The sequence below is a fragment of the Tasmannia lanceolata genome, unplaced genomic scaffold (genome assembly GCF_043159265.1).
Source record: "Tasmannia lanceolata isolate RefF3 unplaced genomic scaffold, GAP_Taslan_0.1 ptg000003l, whole genome shotgun sequence".
NCBI lineage: Eukaryota > Viridiplantae > Streptophyta > Magnoliopsida > Canellales > Winteraceae > Tasmannia > Tasmannia lanceolata.
In genome coordinates, this window is record NW_027518680.1 from 149,255 (window position 1) to 173,601 (window position 24,347).

The following is a 24,347-nucleotide window of genomic DNA, read 5'->3' on the forward strand; positions in this document are numbered from 1 at the left end:
GTTTCGTGACAATCAAAAGAGGTTTGTCGGAATTGGAAGGCCGTTATTCATGAAAAGAAGAAGCAAATTGAATTGCCAAAGTGGAGCACCCCACCAAGAGAATAGATTAAAATGAACTTTGATGGAAGCTCAAAAGGGAACCTAGGACAAGAGGGAGTCGGTGGTTTAGTCAGGTTTTCTAGAGGAACTATCCTTCTATCATACTCTGGACCAGCGGGGGTATTGTGATTCAAATGAAGTGAAAGTTCGGGTATTATTATGGGGATTGAGGTAGTTTGCAAATCATGGAAATGGTCATCTAATCATTGAAATTGATTCGCCAAAAGCAATATTGTGGGCTACCAACAAGTCAGTGGGTCCGTGGGCCGTATAGGATATTATTACGGAATTAGGGATTTAGTTTCATCAATTTCCCCAAAATTTCAGCACAAACGCCGCATCGCTAATGAAAGTCAACAAACTAGCAAAAGAAGTTGCACAAGAGAGGAGATGGCAATATTCCAGGCGAATCGGAGAACGGAGATGGGGGGAATGAAGAGGCAAGGAAAAGGTCTAAGAGATTAGTGCGATCTGTCAATCACGACTAGAGGAAATCCATCATCTGGTCTATCGTGGGTTGGGAAGGATATGTATTCCAGGGATATTGTAATTGCTGTTACAACTGTGGGACATCTTGTCCCCGTGATGTAATTCGATTATAGATTATCAATAAAACTGTTACTTTAAAAAAAAAAAAAAAAAAAAAAAAGAGGTTTGCGGGGAACTATAAGACGAATCTTTGGAGATTTCGTATCAATGTGGAAAAACATCCTCTGAAATGCACTATTCCCTCTATTTACTTTAGCGAATGAGAAAAATATTGGAATGGAAAAAAGCCTCGAGGATGAATCTATTCTCATGAAATGGTCAGGAATTCTTGACGGTATCGACCTGAAACAACCTGTTCTGGGAAAATGCACGAGTTTTAGTATTTATTAACTACAATATAAATAATTCTATTTCTAAACAATATAACAAGAAGAAGTATGGAATGAAGGTTAAGTACATGTCTACTAGGTTAGAGTGAGAGTACAGTTTTCATGACTACGTCATTTTCAATAATTTTGAATTTCCCACAAGATTTACAAATAATATATGAGACCTTGACAAACTTCTATTCAAAATTTCAATTTTTGCAAAATTCATTCCATTGAAAAAACTGAGGAATTATTCAAATGCTTATAGTACAATAACATATATGGGGGGATGCTATTTCCACCCTCTTTCCTTTCTTTACAGAAAATGCCTTGATAAAACCAACACCACTCATTTGTAATCCCGAGTTCAGAAATGAGTTTACTTCAGCATTTTATTGTAGGATCCTTCTTATTAGTACTCAAACAATACAATAATTCCTAGTTCTAGAATCAACAACATTTCAATTTGATGATAGGAATTATAAGAGCTATAAGTTGGAGGTAGAGCTCGATCCTTGTGAAGGTGATTCAGTGTCATCTGGTACTGCCTGATTAACCCATGATGAGATCAGGTGGTGGGCAATGGCAAAGGGTCCTGGGATGAACATTGGGGCGAGTTCTCCACTTTCCACGTTGAAATCCGAGGAAAAGTTCTGCCCTTTTTCGACACCCTTACACATCTGGTCTACTTTGACAGCGGCCGTTCTCTGTGCTTTCTCATATTCAGCAAATGTCAATGCTTTCTTAACATCTTCTCTACTGTGCCACTGAGCATCTAGAAAGAGATCAATTCCAATGTCATTATATTTTTAAGTCAAAAGAAATCATCTGGGATTTACATATGTGGATGTGTGTCCCTTGCATATGAAGGTACCTACAAGTATACAGAAATTGCACTACAGAATTAACAGTCATTTGTGCACACATAAGCATGCATATATTGTCACAAACATCCCGTGATTTACAATTTGCATCCCATAGAATAGGGCTGTTATGCACCTGCAACCAGATAAAGAGAAAACGTGAATTGTATGATTCATCACTTCCATTTTGCTGACAAATTCTTGAATTGATTTTATCCTTCTTTTTTCTTTTTGAATGGTTGAATTGATTTTATCTTATGGATCAAAAGAAGATTAAATGGGCTTGCAGGTAAGGCATGCATTCTAAAAGTGACTTCTTTCCAGTGTCGTGAGTGGTCGGACCCTTGTACAGCTCATTACATAGAGAACTGATATGGACTCTTAGAATATGGTTGATCTTGGTATGCTATTTTTTCCTTTTCTTTTTTTTGAATAGTGATGAATTTAGTAAGAAGGAAGCAAAGCCACCATGACAGAGATGGTCAAGCAACACCAAAACAACAAGAGGAAAAAATAAAATGACAAAATAAAGCTAAGTCTAATCAAAACGAAAGACAACAAGAGGGGAGATAATCAAATATCTGCATAGACAAGCCGCTCCAGCCCAATTTTAATCATGGTTATAAATTTCCATTGAAACTGAAATGAAACGACCAAAATGGTTCTGTTTCCATCACCACCAAAAAGCATACCGAAATTGAAATGCATATTGAAACTAAAACTGTAAGTGTCTTGGTGATATACTATTCTAGCACGTGTTACATAATTACATTTACATGAATTGCATGTGAAATGCAGCGCATGTAATATGTATATATTTGTATAAATTACATGTGAAATGTAGCATGTACTGAAAATTATAAGTCATGCGCGTTGCGCACGTGACTGGTGTTTGATGTTGTGAAATCATTGTATGATTTTTTTTGCTTATGTTATGGTTTTGAAGTGTGCATTTGTGCTTATTCTAGCACATTTTGAAGTTTTATCTTAAATGTCCGTCATTTGCATATGTTTCCATACTTTTCCATGATTTTACAGGATTTTTGCAGAAATTTCCATCCAAAATTAACATTTTTCCATTTCCATCATGACCAAAACCGAAACCTGAAACCTTGGTTTTAGTTTGAGATGATCTCCCTCACCGTTCGTCGATCTAAAAAATATTACCATATCAAGCGCCTCAATTGTGTCCAAGATATTATCAATAACATCAACAAATCTCCAGGGGTAACAAACACCATATTTAATCCACAGGCTCACATTGAGAGAGTGGAGTCTCCATCAACAATAAGTGGGGCAGCGGATCTTGGTCGACGAGTCTGATTCCCCCTGAGCAAAGGCTAGAACTCCACCTTCTTAGAATCACCAACACCAATTGGCTCTGAATGAAGCCCATCGAATCGTAGCATACAAAGTCCGAAGAAGGCCGCCAACTCCCATAGAACCTGGGTTCCCTAAGCTCGACCCTAATCTGGCTTAGTCTGACATCCTCCCATGAACAATCTTAGGATGCTATCTTTACCTGCGAATTGATTTCATCTCCCTTCGATCTTGAAGAAAAAAACTAACTTTACAGTGTCTTGAGTGGTCTAGATCCTTATACAACTCATTACATAGAGAACAGATGTGGAATGTTATAATATGGTTAACCTTGGTATGATATCTTCACTAGCAGTTCAAATTCATCTCCCTACAATCACGAAGATAAAACTATTCATCTCCCTACAATCTCGAAGATAAAACTAAATCTCCCTACAATCTCGAAGATAAAACTAACTCCAAAACACAAAATTAAAAAAAATGGTCAATTTAAGACATTAAAAAAAATCCCAGAAAGTAAATAAACTAACAAAATTGCCTAGAAAAAGAAAAGAAAAGAAAAGAAATCCTCATCTACACAAGTTTTCCCATCATTGAAGGTTTGTGCTTCCAACTACATGTACCCTAGTCATACTCAACAACCATGCTGACACTTGGGTAGCAAAGAGAATAAATGAATCATTCCAGACTTGAAACTCAGGGGGGACAAATGAAAACATCTCTTAGTGCTTAATTTGGTGTGGAATTCTTCATTGATAATGTGGAATCATGCCGTGAACTTTTAAAACACTTGTTTGTCTACGCATCACTCATTGTAATGGTTCTCAAATTTAAAGTTTTTTCCTCTAGATAAAAAGAAAAAACATTTCTAAGCGAATGATTGATTAATAATAGAAAAGAAAATGTTAAAATGACTTTGACTGTTACGCGCTCTTTCCAAACAGCCATTTTTCGGATCCCACATATGCCAAGTTGAAGAGATAGGGTGCCAATAAAAAAAACAAAAAAAAGTGGAAGAGATAGGGCCTGGTGATCCGACTGCCAACCACAAGCTCTGTGTTGACCCCACCTAGATTGGATAATCCTAGCCCTTTGATACATCAAGAATCATTCACGGTTCCGCCAAAAGACTCAACGGTTGACTTTTGTAGGGCTTTATCTTCAAGACAGGAAGTCTATTCAGGATGGGAATAGGACCATGCGAGTTGCCTCATGATGGTCTACAAGATCAATGGGCTCAAATACAAATGCATGTCCCTGTGCACGAGAAATTCTTAAAACAACGCATATCATGCAAGTATTCATGCATCATTTTGCAATTTGTTTAAAACATCAACTTGTACATGCCATGAAGTAAGCAACACCCCATTAATTAGCAACATTCATTTTATCATGATGGTCATTCATACCTTCTAACTCCTCCTTGTCCACATGTATTTCAAACGATTTAGCATATGCGAAGAATCCCACCATTAACTGGCATGGCATGCTACTTGGTCCAACTGAAAACAATTTAAAGAAAGACTTCAACAAAGCATTAGAAAAAATATGAATGAACAATTTTTAAATATGCATCAAAGTTGTGTCCGGTAATCACTCTCACTGTCTGACCTTTACCTCCGCTCTGGTTATTTCCCCTGTTTGGAATGCTATCCCTCGTTCCATTAATCTAAGGGTAGATTCCACCATTTATTCGGTGGGAATCAAAGTTGTGTCCGAAGACCGTATTAAACAATTTAAAGAAAGACTTCAACAAAGCATTAGAAAAATATGAATGAACAATTTTTAAATATGCATCAAAGTTGTGTCCGGTAATCACTCTCACTGTCTGACCTTTGCCTCTGCTCTAGTTATTTCCCCTGTTTGGAATGCTATCCCTCGTTCCATTAATCTAAGGGTAGATTCCACCATTTATTCGGTGGGAATCAAAGTTGTGTCCGAAGACCGTATTAATTCCTTGGCCGTGTTGGCAGTGGGAGAGATTAGTAGAAAAGACAATTTTCCCCTTTTTAGGAATATCGAACAATCTCTCTCAGATAAAGGCTCTCCGGCAGAGGTTCATTTACCTGATTCTGTGGCTGTGGTCACTGGACGTGAATTGGATTCGGTGGCCCCACTTTCAACTTTTGAAATTCCTACCTACCCTTGTGGTTCCCAGATCCTATCATTGCCTCGTCAGGGAGTAGGAAGGCCCAGCTGTTGGGACCCGTGACCTTGCCGTATTCTACGAAGTCAAAAAGGGGAGTGCCACGTGGCTCACAGGGCTAGGCGGGTAGAAATGATATTGTGGAATCTTCTAGCTTTAAATCGGTTGGGGAGCGGAAAGCACTCAAATTGAAAAATAGATTTTTTAGATCAAACCTGAGCCTGAATATTAAATCTACACGTGGACGCAAATTTAGACCTAAAAAGGGTTCTGGACCGAGTTTTCGTGTCTTGACCACCCGTGGCGGCCTTTCATCTTTTGGTTGGAAACTCGCTGGTGTACATCCCAAAAGTGGGCTTAGGAAGAAAAAGACTAATTCAGAAAACCTTGACGAATTGAATATCCTTCAACCCTCTTCTGGTCCAGCTATGACTGAAAAAGTTTGTTGCGAAGGCCCTAGTAGTTTTTTTTTTTTTTTTTTTTTTTTTTTGGGGGGGGGGACCCGCTTTGGTGGACGAAGACTTGGAACTCCTAAAAGCTTTAAAATATAATGAAAAATTGGCAAGGAATCTCCCACGCCAACTGAGGTGCTAATTTCTCCACTGAAAAAGCAATGGTTGAAAGAAAAAGAAGTAACTCAAAGCTTGGGTGTCCGCTCTTCCCAGCTTACCATGAATAGTGAGGAGGAACTTCCTAGACCCCTTCGCAATCTGCCCATCTGCGGTAAGTTACTGGAAAAGGAAAGATGAACGCGAAGAAGTTTATGGGAGGAGGAAAAACAATCAGCGATTGCTAGCTTGGAATCAAAGTGAACAAGTCTGGATGAAGATGTTCAGGGTTTAGGGTCAGGAAGTCCAAGGGATGAACAGGGTCAGCTACAACAGTCTAAGACACCGGCTAAGTTAGATAAAAGAAAAGGAATTTTGGTTTTGAGCACTGAGGGTGAATCGGGGAACCCAGAACTGCAAGGTTTTGATAACTTCCTGACAATGGGTGATGCATTAGGGATGTCATATCAGGAAAACATAGGAAAGACTAGAGAAATGTTCCGGTCGATGCAAGCGGGATCTGCAGTGGGCATAATCGAGATAGCCAAAAGGATGACCCATAATTTGATGTTAAAAAACCCCTAGTAAAACTGATCCCTTCTTAAGGTAATGGTCGTAGGACGAGTGGAAGCCAGAACTAAGAATGATCTAACCAAAGATGCTGGAGTCAATCCCTTACAATGAGAATATGATGATCACTCTCATAGTTTTTTTGGGGAGGGAGGATCTTGAAAGAATTCAGTCCAGTTGGGGGATTACCACAGCCTTGCGAGATGATGCTCCAAGATCCCTAGAGGATGGTCAAGTAGTGTGTGGTGGATTCATGTTGTTTTAGGTGGTCCATATTTTGTGGACATAAGAAGATGTACAACATATGGTTTTTTTGTCTTTTGTGCAGGATAGGGATTCCTTTTGTGTAGTTCAGGGATGTATTCCAACCAATACCTATGATTCACTCATCACTTTGGACTCGATCCGGATTGTCGGTCCAGTCCGCCTTAATATTTTGTAATTGCAGGATGGGACTACCGGTCCCGATTGCCAACTTATATTAATGAAATTTGTCATTTAAAAAAAATAAATTTAAATATGCATTGCCATTTGCCAGTGTACAACTTCTTACAGCCAATGAAAAATATTTTCGAATATATCTCCCTATTATGGAAAATAGGGAGAGACAACCCTTTGAATGAGATATGGATATTAAATATATATTTACACTGTATCTTCGCAACTCAATTCATACTTTACGATAAAATATAATAGCTGAAAAAAGTCAATTGGTGACAAATAAGGGTGACTTTAAAGACGGTAAAGCCTAGTGGGACTGGGGGCTTATTAATCTCAATGTTGAAGAGAAACAGCCAAAACCCTAAAAGTGGGATCTCTTTAATAAATGACCTTCTTTGGCATAAATTCCTTCCCCTTTCCCTATAATTAGATTCAAAACCCTCAAATACAATATATGCAAATCTTTCAATGAAGGAGCCGTGAGGAAAGAGGGGGGGGGAATTGCATCGTGAAGGAGGTGATGGAAATGTGAAAAAGGAGGTAGTTGAATAGAGTCGCTGAGGAGGGGAAGGAAGAGGTCACGTGGGAGTCATCGGCGGGGAAGGCGTGATGGGGCAAAGGAGGCCATAGAAGAATAGAGTAAAAGGAAACGGCAAAATGACCTAACTACCCATGCTTGAGATTTAAAAAAAATATATATTCATGGCTTTATGGATGCATCATATTACCGTGCTTCCTAGTCCTATCATTCACATGGGATACACCTTGATTGAGATGAACCACTCACATTGTAAATTACACCTTGATTGAGATGAACCACTCTCATTGTAGGTTACACCTTAGATTGGCTATAGCCCCAAAATCAACCATTCCCCAAAATCAACCATTTTAACCACGTCTTGAGTGCTTTTATTGGCCACTAAATTGGCACCATTATATATTCATATTATGTATTTTCTTTCTATGGATCTTGATCGGATACATAAGAACACCCAATCATAATAATTGTATGTGTGTGATCATTCCCCATCTCTCTCTCTCTCTCTCTCTCTCTCTCTCTCTCTCTCTCTCCCTGTGTGTGTGTGTCTATATATATATATATACACTTTTCCATATATGGGGGCGGCGTTCCTGAGCTATAGCTCAGAATACACCATCTCCATGTTGTTTGAGTCATCCAACCCATTCATACTATAGGACCTCACATAGATAGCCTGTCCCTAACCAACCATCTCCATACCATAATCCTAACCACTCAATCTATAGAAGACCATTTTCTAGACATCCATTTTAAACCTCCAAAAATCATAACCCTAACCCTAACCAGAAATCATAATCCTAATCATAAACCTAAAGAATGAATGGGTTGGATGAGTCAAACAACTATGGGAGATGGTGTATTATAAGCTATAGCTCTGGCTGAGCTATAGCTCAGAGACACTTTTCCATATATAGGGGACGGCATTCCTGAGCTATAGCTCAGAATAGACCATCTCCATGTTGTTTGAGTCATCCAACCCATTCACACTATAGGACCTCACATAGATAGCATGTTTCTAACAAACCATCTCCATACCATAATCCTAACCACTCAATCTATAGAAGACCATTTTCTAGCCAGGCTATAGCTCAGGTTGAGGTATAGCTTAGAGACACTTTTCTATATATATATATAATATATGAGGAAACTGTTTCTAGTCGGTCAACTATAGAACCTTCTCTAGCCCGCCGACCAAAAACATAGTGGGCCCACGTTGTTTAGATGATCCAAAGCATTCATTTGATGGGACCTGACATAGATAGGGTGTGCCCAAAAAACCAGCTCCATAGGATCATCTTAACCCTTGGATTTGTGGAGGTTAAAAATGGACAGATTTGTAGAGGTTTATACACGTCCATCTTAACCTAAAGGGTTAGAATGATCCTATGGAGATGACTTTTTGGGTACACCCTATCTATGTTAGGGCCCATCAAATAAATGACTTGGATCATCCAAACAACGTTGGCCCACTGTGTTTTTGGGAACACCCTATCTATAGGGTTTATACGTGTCCATTTTAACCTCCACAAATCTAAGGGTTAGGATGATCCTACGGAGATGATTTTTTGGGCACACCCTATCTATGTCAGGGCCCATCAAATGAATGATTTGGATCATCCAAACACCGTGGGGCCCACTATGTTTTTGGTCGGCGGACTAGAGAAGGTTCTCTAGCCGACCGACTAGAGACACTTTCCTCACACACACACACACACACACACACACACACACATATATATATATATGAGGAAATGGTTTGTGTGCAGCTGCACAGATAAGCTATCTATGCATGGCTGCACAAACCATGGGGGGCCACATTTTTTGGGGGATCCAAAGCATTCATTTGGAAGGCCCTTCCATGGATAGGGTGTGTACAAAAAATCAGCCCTTTAGGATCATCTTAACCCTGCCATTTGTGGAGGGAAAAAATGGGCAGAAACAGTGTCTATCCATTTCCCCCTCCAACTTTGATTGGGTTAGGATGATCCTATAGGGCTGATTTTTGGTACACACCCTATCCATGGAAGGGCCTTCCAAATGAATGCTTTGGATCCCCAAAAAATGTGCCCCCCACTATGGTTTGTGCAGCCATGCACAAATAGCTTATCTGTGCAGCTGCATAGAAACCATTTCCTATATATATATATAGAGAGAGAGAGAGAGAGGAAATGAAGTATATGCAACTGCACAGATAAGCTATCTGTGCATGGGTATAAAAATCTTTTGTACTCAACCCCCAATTACTCCCAAAGCTTAAGCTGTTGTAGATGGTGTTATTTAATCTTTTGTGGAGTTTTAGAATGGACGGCTAGAAACTGGGCTTCTACAGATCGAATGGTTAGGATGATTGTATGGAGATGGTTTGTTAGGAAAAACCCATCTCTGTGTGTGTGTGTGTGTGTGTGTGTGTGTGTGTGTTTATATATATATATATATATATATATATATATATATATATATATATATATATATATATGGGGAAAGTGATTGTGAGCGGCCCCTCATATAAGCTTATATGAGGTGACCGCTAAAAACATGGTGGGCCCACATTTTGAGGTGATCTGAACCGGTCATTTGATAGGCCCTGACTTAGATAGAGGATGCCCAAAAAATCAGCTACATAGGATTATCCCAACCCTTCAAACTGTGGAGGTGAAAGAGGGGAAAATGGGCGGGTATAAATTTGCCAACTTACCCGTCCATTTTCCCCCTCTTTCACCTCCACAGTACGAAGGGTTGGGATGATTCTATGTAGCTGATTTTTTGGGCACCCCTTATCTACGTCAGGGCCTATCAAATGACCGGCTCGGATCACCCCAAAAATGTGGGCCCGCCATGTTTTTAGCGGTCACCTCATATAAGCTTATATGAGGGGCCGCTCACAATCACTTTCCCCTATATATATATATATATATATGAGGAAAGTGTTGGTGAACTTAAGCGCCCCAATCACATGGGTCCCACATTTTCTGTGGTGATCCAAACCATTCATTGGCAAGGCCCTATCATAGATAGGGTGTGTACCAAAAATCAGCTCCATAGGATCATCCTAACCCCTCCATTTGTGGAGGACAAAAATGGGCAGATTTGTGGACAAATAATGTCTGTCCATTTTTACCTCCACAAATGGATGGGTTAGGATGATCCTATGGAGCTGATTTTTGGTACACACCCCATCTATGTAAGGGCCTTTCAAATGAATGCTTTGGATCATCCTAACAAAGTAGGCCCCAATGTGATTGGGCGCTTAAGCTCACCATAAGTTTGGTGAGCTTAAGCTCACCAACACTTTCCTCTCTCTCTCTCTCTCTCTCTCTCTCTCTCTCTCTCTCTCTATATATATATATATATATATATATATATATATATACATACACTTTTCCATAAATGGGGGCAGCGTTCCTGAGCTATGGCTCAGAATACACCATCTCCATGTTGTTTGAGTCATCCAACACATTCATACTATAGGACCTCACATAGATAGCCTGTCCCTAACAAACCATCTCCATACCATAATCCTAACCACTCAATCTATAGAAGACCATTTTCTAGACATCCATTTTAAACCTCCACAAATCATAACTCTAACCATAACCTACAATCCTACCATAACCAGAAATCATAACCCTAATCATAAACCTATAGAATGAATGGGTTGGATGAGTCAAACAACTATGGGAGATGGTGTATTATAAGCTATAGCTCAGGCTGAGCTATAGCTCCGGTTGAGCTATAGCACAGAGACACTTTTCCATATATATATATATATATATATATGAGAAAACGGTTCCTACACATATGTGTAGATAAGTTATCTACACACTAGCTTAAAATACAGTGGGGGCCACATTATTTGGGTGATCCAAACCATTCATTTTTAAGGCCCTCACATAGATAGGGTGTCCATAAAAAATCAGATCCATAGGATCATCCTAACCATTCGAACTGTGGAGGCAAAAAATGGACTAATTTGTGAAGGTTTAAAGACATCCATTTTACCTCCACAAATCGTAGGGTTGGGATGATCCTATGGATCTGATTTTTTGTAGACACCCTATCTATTTGAGGGCCTTTAAAATGGATGGCTTGGATCACCCAAACAATGTGGGCCCCCACTGTATTTTAAGCTAGTGTGTAGAGAACTCTCTACACATATGTGTAGGAACCGTTTTCTCTCTCTCTCTCTCTCTCTCTCTATATATATATATATATATATATATATATATATATATATATATCGGAAAAGTGTTGCTACTCGGTCTTGTAGCTAAGCTTATCTACTCGGTCGGGTTAAATACAGTGGGGGCCCACATTGTTTGGGTGATCCAAACCATTCATTTGAAAGTCCCTTACCTAGACAGGGTGTCCACAAAAAATCAGACCCATAGGATGATCCTAACCCATCCAAGAGTGGAGGGACAAATGGGCAGATTTGTGGACAAACTATGTCTGTCCATTTTTTCCCTCCACTGTTGGATGGGTTAGGATCATCCTATGGGTCTGATTTTTTGTGGACACCATAACAGCTTTAATAGCTTAAGCTTTTGGAGTAATTGGTAGTTTAACATGGTATCAGAGCCAAAGGTCCGGAGTTCAAAACTCCTTGATATTATAAATCCAAATCTAATGACCAACCCAAAAGAGGGGCCACATGCGGCACGTGTAGGCCAACCTTAAATAGAGGGTCCACACGTGAGGGGGAGCGTTAAAGTATAAAAAATTAATAACACCTTCTGCAACAGCTTAAGCTTTTGGAGTAATTGGTCGTCTCACCGGTATCAACTGGTATCAAAGTGATGGTTCTGAGTTCAAACCTCCTTAATAGTAAAAATCCACATGCAATGGCCAAACCTAAAATAGGGGCCACATGTGCCAGGTGTAGGCCAACCCTGAAAAAGAGGGACCACACGTCGGGGGTTGGGGGGGGGGGGAGTGTTGAGTATAAAAGATTAAATAACGCCATCTCCAACAGCTTAAGCTTTGGGAGTAATTGGTTGTTTTCACATATATAATTATAGATAAGCATGAATACTGTAGTCCAGAGTCCAATAAGTCTAGGATTCCTATTACAGACATGTAGAATATGGTTGTGCATGTGGGACCTGCACCAATAGATGGGCCCCAGCACGGATTTCTCAAGATCTGACATTTCAGAGCGTTGAGAACCTAGGGGTCCAATCAATTGCTAACAATTGTCAGCCATTAATGTTCAATGTCCTTGAATGGACATTTAAAGTCTCACAATTAGTGAGATTTCATGGACCATTGATGGAGGGTCCATCTAATGTCTGTCGTTTCACTTCCCAAAAATATGCCATGTATTACTATGGTTAATTGGGCCCATTGGACCCACGGCCACAGTAGGCCAACCCTTATATATGCTCCCACCCTCATCTTGTAATGACGGTGCTTCTCTCTTTGCTTTATAGTTCTCTAATTAGAGTGCCATTATCACAACAAGGGGATGCAGCTATCATTTCTTGTGGGTTCCATCTACCAAAAAACCTACATAATACTGTGGTTAGCTGGGCCAATTATACCCATCACCATAGCATCCCAACCCTATACAGATGGTCCTACTCCAGTGTTATAGTGATGGTGCTCCTCTCTTTACTGTACATTTTTCTAATTAGCCGTTAAAGGCGGTTAAAATGCCCAGAAAACTATCAATAGTCAAGCGGAGAAGTATAAGAAGAAGAGTGATGTGCTGTGTGTGTGTGGACTGATATCTGCATGAACATGTTTTCATGATGGGATGAAAGTCCCATTATCAAAACATGATCGCGCAGATACAGTAGCCTATATATATATATATATATATATATATATATATATATATATATATGAGAAAACCGTTGGTACGCTTAAGCGCACCAAGACTTCGTGCACTGAAGCCTTTTAAGTGAGACATCCGATTCGTCATGGCAAGTGGGCCCAACATTTAAAGGCTGGATAAAGAAATGAAAAACAAATGAAAAAGAATTTCGTCTCTATGCCTCCAACGAAAGTTGGGTTTCTTCCTAAAGGCTAGGGTTTGCGCAACTTTCAACCACCCCTCTCACCGCTGCTTCTCCCTCTCATCTCTCATTTCGACGACGGTGCCTTCTCCCTCTACGGCGGCAAACTCACGGCGGAGCTTCCAGGTTAGTACCATTTTCTTTTTCTTTTTTCCATCAACCCCTTTTTTTTCTTCTTCACTAGGGTTTCAACATAGAAAGGATGGTTTTTCTTCTTAATGGAGGAGTTTTCTTCATTTTCTTCTTTATCTTCTTTTTTCTTCACTTTTCTTTGTTTCTAATATTTTTTTTTTTTTTGGTTTCTTCCGGCTATAATCAATTGGGTCTTCTGGCTTTAATTTTTCTTCTTTATCTTTTTTTGGGTTTCTTCTTTTTTTGGGTTTCTTCTGGCTTTAATTTCTCAGACTCTCACTCAACTCATACTATAAACCCATTTTTTATAAGGCCCAAAATTCACCAAGGTAACTTTCTTAACCATTGAGCAAGCTAAGATTTTATCCTTTAGTTGAGTTTTGAGTTGGCTTTGGCTTATATAGCTTGCTTCAAGTTTTAACTCGAAAAAACTTAAAAAAAAAAAAAAAAACCCTTTATGGTGAATACCCCCGGGAATTCCCACATAAGACGGTTTGTTGGAAAATCCAATGGATTCGACACTGCGCCACGGGAAACCCAACCTTGAACCTACCCCTGCAAAATAGCGAATACCCCCCGGAAGTCCAAGGTTTTTTTTTACTTCAATGGTCTGTATTACAGATTTTGCGGGTACATTCCACTATGGTTTATCATGTGCGTGGTTCTTGTTCCATTTTTGTTATGGTTGTTTTTAAGAATCTGGGTAAATTCTTATAATTCTCTTCTTTCAGTTATTAGGAACATGGAACAAACCTTTTCGCAGCCGTGTGGGTTACGTACTGAGAATAATGACGGTACACCGTCTGCTTTTGCTGATGATGCTTTCTCGCAAGCCTGCGAGTTAGGTATTGAAGAAGTTGACGCCCATGGTTTTATTGTGGTTGATGATGGGGTTAATCTAAATGAAGATAATATAGAATGGCCAGATACTGATACGAATGACGAAGATGAGGGTGGTAGTACGCCCAATAAGACTGCTTCTGAGAATAGTAGTGTGAACAAGTCGTTTCTGAACCAAGTGTTTGATGATTGGATGTCTGCATAAGGATTCTACAATTCCTATGCACTGGCTACTGGTTTTGGAGTACGAAGATCTAGTACAAATACTTCTAAAAAAACAAATGAATTGAACTGAAGAAAATTTGTGTGTGATAGAGAGGGGGTGAAAAGGTATAAGGCAAAGAAAGTGGATGATGGTAAGGAAACGAGGGAACGACGAGCGGTCAGATTGGATTGCAAAGCTAAGATGATCATAAAACTAAGAGAAGACAAGTGGGTAGTGACGACCTTTGATGACATCCATTCTCACATTCTGACCTCCCCACTCAAAAGGCAAATGCACCGTTCACATAATAGATTCAGTAGGAGCGAAAGTGTTAAGACGTTGATTGACTGTCTCGATGAGACGCAGATGCCGGCTGCGAGGATTGCAAAAGCCATTAATTCAACAAACGATGGAATATCAGGTGTGGTAACACCAAATCAAGTTGCTTCCCATTTGAGAAGGAAGAGGGTGAACAATATAGGCCAAGAAGCTGTCTTAGTGGCCAACCTTCTCCAAAAGAAGCGATCAGAAGATCCGAATTTCTTTTTCTCGATGGAGTTGGATACGGATAGGACCTTCCGATCTATGTTCTGGGCTGACGCCAGGGCTAGAGATGCTTACATGACATTTAACGATGTCATTGTATTTGATGTCACTTACAAAACCAATAGTTACACTGTGAATTTTGGGCCTTATAAAAGATGGGTTTATAGTATGAGTTGAGTGAGAGTCTGAGAAATTAAAGCCAGAAGAAACCCAAAAAAAAAGAAGAAACCCAAAAAAAGATAAAGAAGAAAAATTAAAGCCAGAAGACCCAATTGATTATAGCCGGAAGAAACCCAAAAAAAAAAAATAATAATAAAAAAAAAAAAAATATATATATATATATATATATATATATATATATATATATATATATATATATATATATATATCAGAAACAAAGAAAAGTGAAGAAAAAAGAAGAAGATAAAGAAGAAAATGAAGAAAACCCCTCCATTAAGAAGAAAAATCATCCTTTCTATGTTGAAACCCTAGTGAAGAAGGAAAAAAAGGGGTTGATGGAAAAAAGAAAAAGAAAATGGTACTAACCTGGAAGCTCCGCCGTGAGTTTGCCGTCGTAGAGGGAGGAGGCACTGTCGTCGAAAGGAGAGATGAGAGGGGGAGAAGCAGCGGTGAGAGAGGCGGCTGAAAGTTGCACAAACCCTAGCCTTTAGGAAGAAACCCAACTTTCGTTGGAGGCATAGAGACGAAATTCTTTTTCATTTGTTTTTCATTTCTTTATCTAGCCTTTAAATGTTGGGCCCACTTGCCATGACAAATCGGATGTCTCACTTAAAAGGCTTCAGCACACGAAGTCTTGGTGCGCTTAAGCATACCAACGATTTTCTCTCTCTCTCTCTCTCTCTCTCTCTCTCTCTATATATATATATATATATATATATATATATATATATATATATATATATATATATATAGGCGACATATATTTATCGATACCATGAAAGATACAAAGGGGACAAGAAGTCCCTAGTAACATTATATAGCATCTATAAGGGCAAATCAGGGCATACCCTGACTTAGCAAAGTAGTAGTGGAACTATCACCCCTGCACCCATATCTCTTCCAGTATTAGGACCCCACCCGGGCTTCCCACCAATCCGTTCTTTCTTCAAAAAAACAAAATTAAAATTCCCCAAGTGTAGCATCCATATAAACTATTACCTAAGACTCATTCTGCTTCTTTTTCTATGTTTCAACTTCCAAAAAACCATCTATCAATTTTCAAAAACAAATTAACAAAGCCAACCTTAGCTTGAGACTATCACGCACATTCGTTGAGTTCTACCATTAGGATCCCAATGTCTAGTTTCAATTCCATATCAGCAGCAAAAAAATCTGAGGCAAACTGTAGATAGGGAACCTCTTCCACCGGGTTCTTCCGGATAGCTATAAGCTCTGCTATTTTGCAAATGCATAGGGTTTGATTTGCCTCTCATTCAAGCCGTAGCAGGATATCGGTATACTCCAACCAGCCTTGGAAAAAAGGAAGTTTGTACACCGGTGTACAAAACTCCTTAAAATTGAGTGTACCTGTTAGGGGGAAGAACTCTTCGGCAATGAGTTTGTAGTCCTCCTGAAATTGCTTCCACTGTCGCTTGATAATCCCTTTAACTTGTTCCGCGATAGTGGGAGCTTCCACCGAAGCTTTGGCAAAATTATATTGCAGGCTACGAACCCATTGACCATGTTGAAATCACTCCGTGTAATCTGGAATCTCTCTTCGTAGTCTTTTATAGGTACGGGGTACAGATGAAAGAGAGGAAGGAGCATCCATTCTCTTAACCAGTAGAAGCGTACCTTTGCTTAAGAATACGAACAGACCTGGTAAATTGACCTATTCTCTTATTAAATAAAGCCCATATCTTCTCATCCTTGGCCCACAACCTTTTCTCGATAGTTAGTTGTTACAAAATTAGGTTGCTTTCCAGACAAGGCAAATCCTAATATCAACGAAAATAGCCGTCACCGCCAAAATGGGCCATCACCATAAACCCATCTACCAATACGCAAGTGTCGTTATCCTTTTTCATTCCACAAGATAATACCGTATATACTCCTAGCTTACTCAAACCACCCCCAAAATTTTAACTAAGAGGCCTATCTACCAAATAAGAAGCCTATCTACCAAATAGGATGACTCCTCATCTAAAAGAAACAAGGGGATTACGATGCAGGGCGGGCTTACCCAATGAATCCAAGGGGAACCCTACTACTTTTTCCTTTTTCTTGGGCAGGGATCCCCTACGAAAGTCTGCATCATGCATTTTTATCCGGGGATTCTTCACGCAACCCCCTTTGCCACTTTCCGGAAGGGATAAGGTAGATCTTTCTCTGACAATACCTAAATATTTCCTCACTTCTGCAAAGCGTCTTTTCCTTGACTAAGTGCGAAAAGGACTAACATGCCTTGAAGGGCTCTTCACCAAAGATTTCTTAAACTTTAACCCATTTCCGGTACTAGGCCGGATATAGCCCGGCTCTATATATATATATATATATATATATATATATATATATATATAGAGAGAGAGAGAGAGAGAGAGAGAGAGAGAGAGAGAGCAATGATAGATGCAAGGGAGCCCTTGCATAAAGAGCCAAGAAAGGGCCCATGATTGGTTCCACGTCATTAAGTGTAACCAAATTTACTTTTTCAACTGATTTGAAACAGTTACACTTAATCACGTGGAACCAATCAAGGGCCCTTTTTTAGCTCTTTATGCAAGGGCTCCCTTGCATCTATATATATATATATATATATATATGAGAAAAGGGTTCCTACACACTTGTGTAGATAAGTTATCTACACACTAGCTTAAAATATAGCGAGAGCCCACATTGTTTGGGTGATCCAAACCAATACCATTCATTTGAAAGGCCCTCACATAGATAGGGTGTCCACAATGTTTGCCTCCACAGTTCGAAGGGTTGGGATGATCCTATGGAGATGATTTTTTGGGCACACCCTATCTATGTGAGGGCCCATCAAAGGAATGCTTTGGATCACCCAAACAATGTGCCCCGTGTATTTTAAGCCCACGAAGTAGTTAAGTTATCTACTCCGGGGAGTAAGAACTTCTCTCTCTCTCTCTCTCTCTCTCTCTCTCTCTATATATATATATATATATATATATATATATATATATATATATATATATATAATTCTCATAAGAGATACTGTCAAATGCAGCCAAGTGAAACCCAATACATGTTTGCTCACAGAGTATCATACGAAACGTACCAGGCCAAGGCTGAGAACTATGATAGATAACTTCTCCAACTTCAATCCCGGTCTCTTCCCATGTTTCTCTCCTCACCGCCTCTTCCAAGCTTTCTCCTGGCTAAGTTTCAGGCAAAAAAATTGTAATCAATATAGTAATAGCTTCAAGTAAAAAGGGTGGACATAAAATGCATAATCCGCTTAAATTTTCATTTATGATTTAACTATCTCTGCTTCGGCAAAGAATGTGATGCCACTTTAGTGATTTTTTTTTTTTTAAAAGTTCATAAAATGTTCAATGGACATCTGTGGTCAGAGACCAGCAGGTCTAATGGTCCAGTGAGGCCAGTTTTGGTGCAGAACAACTTTACCATCCACTTCTAATGCTGACTTTGGCTGGCATAGTCTCTCTCTCTCTCTCTCTCTCTCTCTCTCTCTCTCTCTCTCTCTCTCTCTCTCACACACACACACACACACACACACACACACACACACGCACGCACAAGAAAGAGAGAGAGGCTACTGATATATGCACCCTCTTGTCTCATAGTTTCCAAAAGACAGAGACATAGAATCAAAAAAAAATAAGGGAACATTTGGAATGAAGAAATAATCAAATATTGTTTCTATATACCTCATGGTCAAATTCGAACCAATTGCAGGGTGGATATATCAAACCAAAATAAAATCTCAGACTGACATTTTGAAGCACTGATTTACCATAACAATAACAAGTCAATGGTGACTCTGCAGTGGGATATATATATGTCTTATATATATATATAGGGTGATGATATTTTCAACCCCCTGCAGTACTTACACACCCCACTTATAACGTGATTTGACATAAAGTTGCCCACTTTTCACGTCAAATCAGGTTATAACGGGGTTGTGCATGTAATGCAGGGGGGGTGAAAATATCATCTCCCTATATATATAACTGATATTCCCTGATTAAAAAATGAATAAGGACACGCAATGACTTGTCCTTTTCTAGGGATGCATAAGCAGGGAAGGTAAAAATTTGCCCGACTAGTTGGAAAAAGGCATTAAAGGAAAAAAAAAAACATTACAACTGGTCTCATCTCCGCTCCCCCTTCCCCTAGAGAGACCCTTGTGCCATAAGATAACCAATCCAAGTGAAAGAAGAAGAAATTAGATCAATGTATGAGCAGCTATAGTCGACGACCAGATCTCGATAATAAGATCCAAGATCACATAGGCAAAATGCAGCAGATAAATTTGGTGCCTTATTTCCTCCTCTTCATAGATTTTTCTATGGTTATAGGATGTCTTTTTCATCGCTCCCAATCACACAAGCCCTACCATCTTGTTGGATAGACGGAGTTTTACAAAGCCTGCTTTTTCTCTCCCACATTGCATCTCCAAAGCCATAATTGATCTTGGAAAACTGACCTACCCTCATCACTGTCATCGGCAATGCAGCTAGAAAACATGGTAATTACTGTGTTCCCTAGGAAAAAATAAGCACCAAAGAGGTTTTTATGATGAGTGTGTGTACCTGCCTGCATCTGTCACTATTGTTGGAAGCCTGAGAAGAGGTAAGGATGCTAGCGAAGGCAAATTCTTTCTGGAGAGAAGGAAATCATGTGGGCGAAGAGTCAGAAACAGTTGTTGGGTGACTTGGGTCTGCTATTTTGGTCAAAACCAATGACAAGCACAGTCCATGAGACAAGGTTTTTGAGATGTATTTCGTAATTTTTGTTGAACAAACGGTGTGAGCATTCCAAGCAGCTTCATTTCTCGCGCATTTTGATGAGATGGTTGGATCCAAAAGGTTGGGGTGGCATGGCCCTCAGAAGCATCTGTGTCGAGCACAGACCTGGAGAAGAGTAGCATAGGTTTGAAGATTGGGGTCAGATTTGAGAGTAGAAGAGGTCAAGAGGAAGAGGACTTGTGTGAGCTAGCCCTGCGCTCAATGAGAATGGTTTCAGCATTCGAGAGGTGCGACTCAGTACTCACAGAGTGCTAGTCTTTCCAAGGTATTGCAGAGCCTTCAAGCAATGTGGTGAACCCATCTCAAGGAAGCCAATGAAGACCCCAACGGAAAGCCTCTTCCCAGGCGACGTCCCAAGAGTAGTGTAGTGAAGATCAACAAGATGCTCAACCCATCTCAGAAACCACTCTGGCTCTCGGGAAGCCCTCATTTGGGTTCCCTGACTCCAGCCCAAAGTAAAATGATGGTACTTGGGAGAAAATGGTCCTGCAGCTGTCCTCTATGGAATTGAAATGGGAAGATGACGACAAGAGCAATCCTAGGGCAATTTTTTACCATACCAGTCTGTGCAACCCTACAAAAGGACAAGCTATTGTGTGTCCTTATTGTTTTTGGTCATGGGAATATCATTACCCTATATATTATACATATAGATAAATATGGATATAGAAGCAAATAACAAATTCAACTCTAGAAAAGAAGGATTGCAAAGCCGTGAACATGCCACAAAACAAATAGAGATGGCTTGAGAGCACAAGTTATCATTTTGTGTTCTTCAAAGAATTTGTCTCTTGCGTAACACCAAAAAAAAAAAAAAAAACAACCATTCAATAAAAACTCAGAACTTGTTAAAGAAATTCGGAGTTTTATAAACCAATAGTTGAAAGATTTTTTGTGTGCCACTTTGTTTTGAATTTTGGACTATTTGCAAAATATAAAGCCCCAACTGTAACTATGCTATGTAAATTGACAACGAAGCAACCATACCTCTATAAAGCCCGCAAGGCAACTCCACATACGGGGTACAAATCTTGATTGTCTGCTCAAAAGTGCACGATCATTGGCTTTGTCGATTACTAACATAATGACAACCTGTTCAATGTCATTAGTCACATGGATGGAATTAACTAAATCTTATTATAACGGTTCAGTCCAATAAATACTTTAAATGCTTGTCAAAATCACACTGAGAAGGGTAATGCCGCATACTGGATCAACACGAGGATAAATTTTCTTCTTGCACATTTCATTTACACATTGCTTGCGCCTCCCAGCATCAATAGGTAACATCCTTTCCCCACAGCAGCCACAAAAACGTGAAATGCTGTGCCATTCTAGCAATGCCCGAGCCTGATCTAGTGCAACACAAGAGAAGCCATGTAAAACTTCAATAAAGGTTTCAAGCACACCATTAGAAAAAGAAGAAAAGGAAGAGATTTAGGTAAATCAGTAGTCAACCATTTGTAATTTAAAGACTGCAACTTCATGATTGAAAATGTATCTAATCACAAACTTACGCACAAATATCTTTTCAATTGCCTACTAATCAGGACTCAAAAGTGAAGGTCCTTAACCAGAACAGCTGGTTGGTATAAGCGGCAAGGTCCCTATCTGAGCCAATGTAGAAGATTTTAGGACTAGCCACCTTAACTGCATCATCCCTAGCTTGAGATTACATGGTATGATGGTATGTGTTATACAAGATTTTGGAAAATACAAACCACATCTCAACTACATAGCACCCCCTCGCCCACTCTCAAGATCCTCCATATCAATTTCCGTACTTGTTGTTGGTATCATAGTTCCAAACACAAAGTAATTACATTTTGAGAAAGACGTTTTTTACTAGAGAATGTCTAAAGCAATGTGTTAGAAGGCACTGGGTGAGACCTACAAGACAGCCCTAGGATGCTTCAGGAGATAGGTGCTAGCCTATACAATGCATAGTTTTTAAAATAATATCCTAGTTATTGATTCTGTTTTGCTTCGTCCAGAATGGATGGAACGTTACGTGAACAAAACAAAAAGTTCAAAATGAAAAGTTCCTGTTTCTTTTTTACCAAAGTTAAATGGATAGAAATACAAATCTCTTCAAACAATAAACAGAAGTATAATCTCATAATGATTATACGACTCCAAAGAGCATTTTCATATTCTTAACACTTACCATTTCAGCTGTGGAATGTAATTCTGTCTTCCTATAGTATAGGTAGCTGATAAAATACCAAAATCTGTTAAGCTGCTCTTCAGTTTTAGTGAATGAAAAGAAGAAGAAGAAGCTTTTATTACTTCCATTAAAAAGGGTATGTTGACTTCAATTACTTCCACCAGTAGTCTTTCACTTAATAGGCTCCATTGAAGCTTCAAGGGGGTAAAAAATACAAGTCGATAATTCGATATCAATTCACAATTGAACAATATTAAAAGTAAAACTAGTCCCAGATGATATGAAAAAAGCCTAACATAAGAGTTGAGGTGGATTGGAAATTAAGCAGGACTTACATGACCGGCAATGGCCAAATCTGTCATGGTTTGGGAATGGGCCCAATCAGTGGCGACCATCAAAGTGCGCAGCTCCACGAAACAGAAACTTCGCTCGTTACCAAACATATCATCACCTGCCGCCGAAACGTCAATCGCCCAATAAGAGATGCCATCCGATCCCAGATACACTAGCGAATCCTCTCCCAAAATGATCCCTGATTTCATGAGAAAATCCTTGCAATCAACCAAGCTTATCCAACCCAGATGCCAAACTGGTGTGGAACCAGCAGCAGAAACTGAGGAAGAGGCCAAAGGCCTGCCTTTCCTGAAGGGCAATACCTTCAAATTTGGCGCATGGGTATCTTCCAAAATCAGATTTTTTAGGGTTTGAAGGGCTGAAGAAGGGTCATCTGGCTTGGAGTTGTGGGTTCTCAAAGGGTTCCCGGCGAAAGAGTGGACCTGGAAATGGGCAGACATGATTGGTAGAGATTTTCAATCTCTTATTAGGGGAGCAAGGCGTAGCTGCGTATGTGAGAGGAGGGGGAGGAGGGGCATGTCAGATCACTACTTCCATGCCCGTGGTTAGTGGTTGTGAGGAAGAGGCGGTAGGTGATGACTGATGACCCAGAGTAGACACCCGTATCTTTTTAAGTGGGACCGAATTTCACATCTTAATATCATTTCATTTGATTCATTCATTTCATTGTCAATGGGTCGGAGTAGGGGCCCACCGTTGGGTCATTTTATGGAAACCGTACTACACAATTGATCTTAGCCATCCTCATCTGATAGGATGTTCTTCATAAGCAAAAATTGTCTTGGGTCCTTATCCAGCCAAAAGTCTATTGATCAAAAGGATAGAGAGAGATCTGAAGCAGTTTCCTTTCCTGTCTTCAACTAGGATTAAAACAGGGAGATGATATATTTGCCCCCCATTTGTTTTTTTTTCCACCTATCTCGGCCCTTTAACCATCACTTTGTAATCTAATTGGGGGTGCAACTCGAGTCGGGTCAGATTGAGTTCGGGTCGGGTTGAGTTTTCCTAACCCAGGTTGAGTTCGGGTGGGGTTCCGGTTGAGGGTCTGGGCAACCCAACCCGAGTGAAACCCGGCATTTTTTTTTTCTTGGGAAATGATAAATGCCTTTTCATCACTTGGGATACCTAACAGCAGTGTATCAAGAGGGGCTGATGTACTACATGTCCGAAGAATTCAACGGATTTGATTGCCACATTTCCTGCAGTTGGGTGTCTCATCTGATGAAAAGCAGCACATTTATCGTTTCCCTTTTTATTTTAGTAAGCTTAAAGGGTCAGGTAGGGTCGTGATGAACTGGGGTTCGGGTTGGAACAATGGGTTCGGGTCAGGTTGAACCTCATCGGGTCGGGTTTGCGTTGGAAAAATGGGTTCCTAGGATCAGGTCAGGTTGGACCCAACTCAACCCGAGTTGCACCCTTAGTAATCTTGGGTCTTGGCTGCGTCTTTGAGCTCCTTGCCACGGCTATCACTTGAGAACGGAGAAGAAAACCATTTACCCGGCCCAACTGCAGATGGGCAGTATATTCCAAAACTCTCTTGCATCAGGCCATCCTAACCCTTTAATTTGTAAAGATTTAGCACCGTTGCCTCATCCTACCTTCCGAACTGTTCTAATTTAGAAGCCTTACCACTCTTAAATTTCTTTAGAAATGTAGAGCCAAAGACAATATAATTCCTCCAAAAGTAAAAGGCAATCAGTGTAGTTAATTTTCAAATGATCATGTTCC

The 24,347-nt window shown here is 39.8% G+C and overlaps 1 protein-coding gene across 1 annotated transcript; it reads right to left on the reverse strand.

The window, feature by feature from the left end:
- Positions 1 to 1,151: 1,151 nt before the first annotated feature.
- NUDX19 (nudix hydrolase homolog 19) lies at positions 1,152 to 23,230 on the reverse strand. Its single transcript, XM_077354968.1, has 6 exons — positions 22,601 to 23,230; positions 21,308 to 21,448; positions 21,086 to 21,190; positions 18,382 to 18,481; positions 4,549 to 4,641; positions 1,152 to 1,731 (listed from the first exon to the last, which is right to left on the reverse strand). Exons 1-6 carry the CDS (start codon positions 23,057 to 23,059, stop codon positions 1,445 to 1,447), a joined length of 1,185 nt encoding a protein of 394 aa, XP_077211083.1. The 5' UTR covers positions 23,060 to 23,230; the 3' UTR covers positions 1,152 to 1,444.
- Positions 23,231 to 24,347: the final 1,117 nt, after the last annotated feature.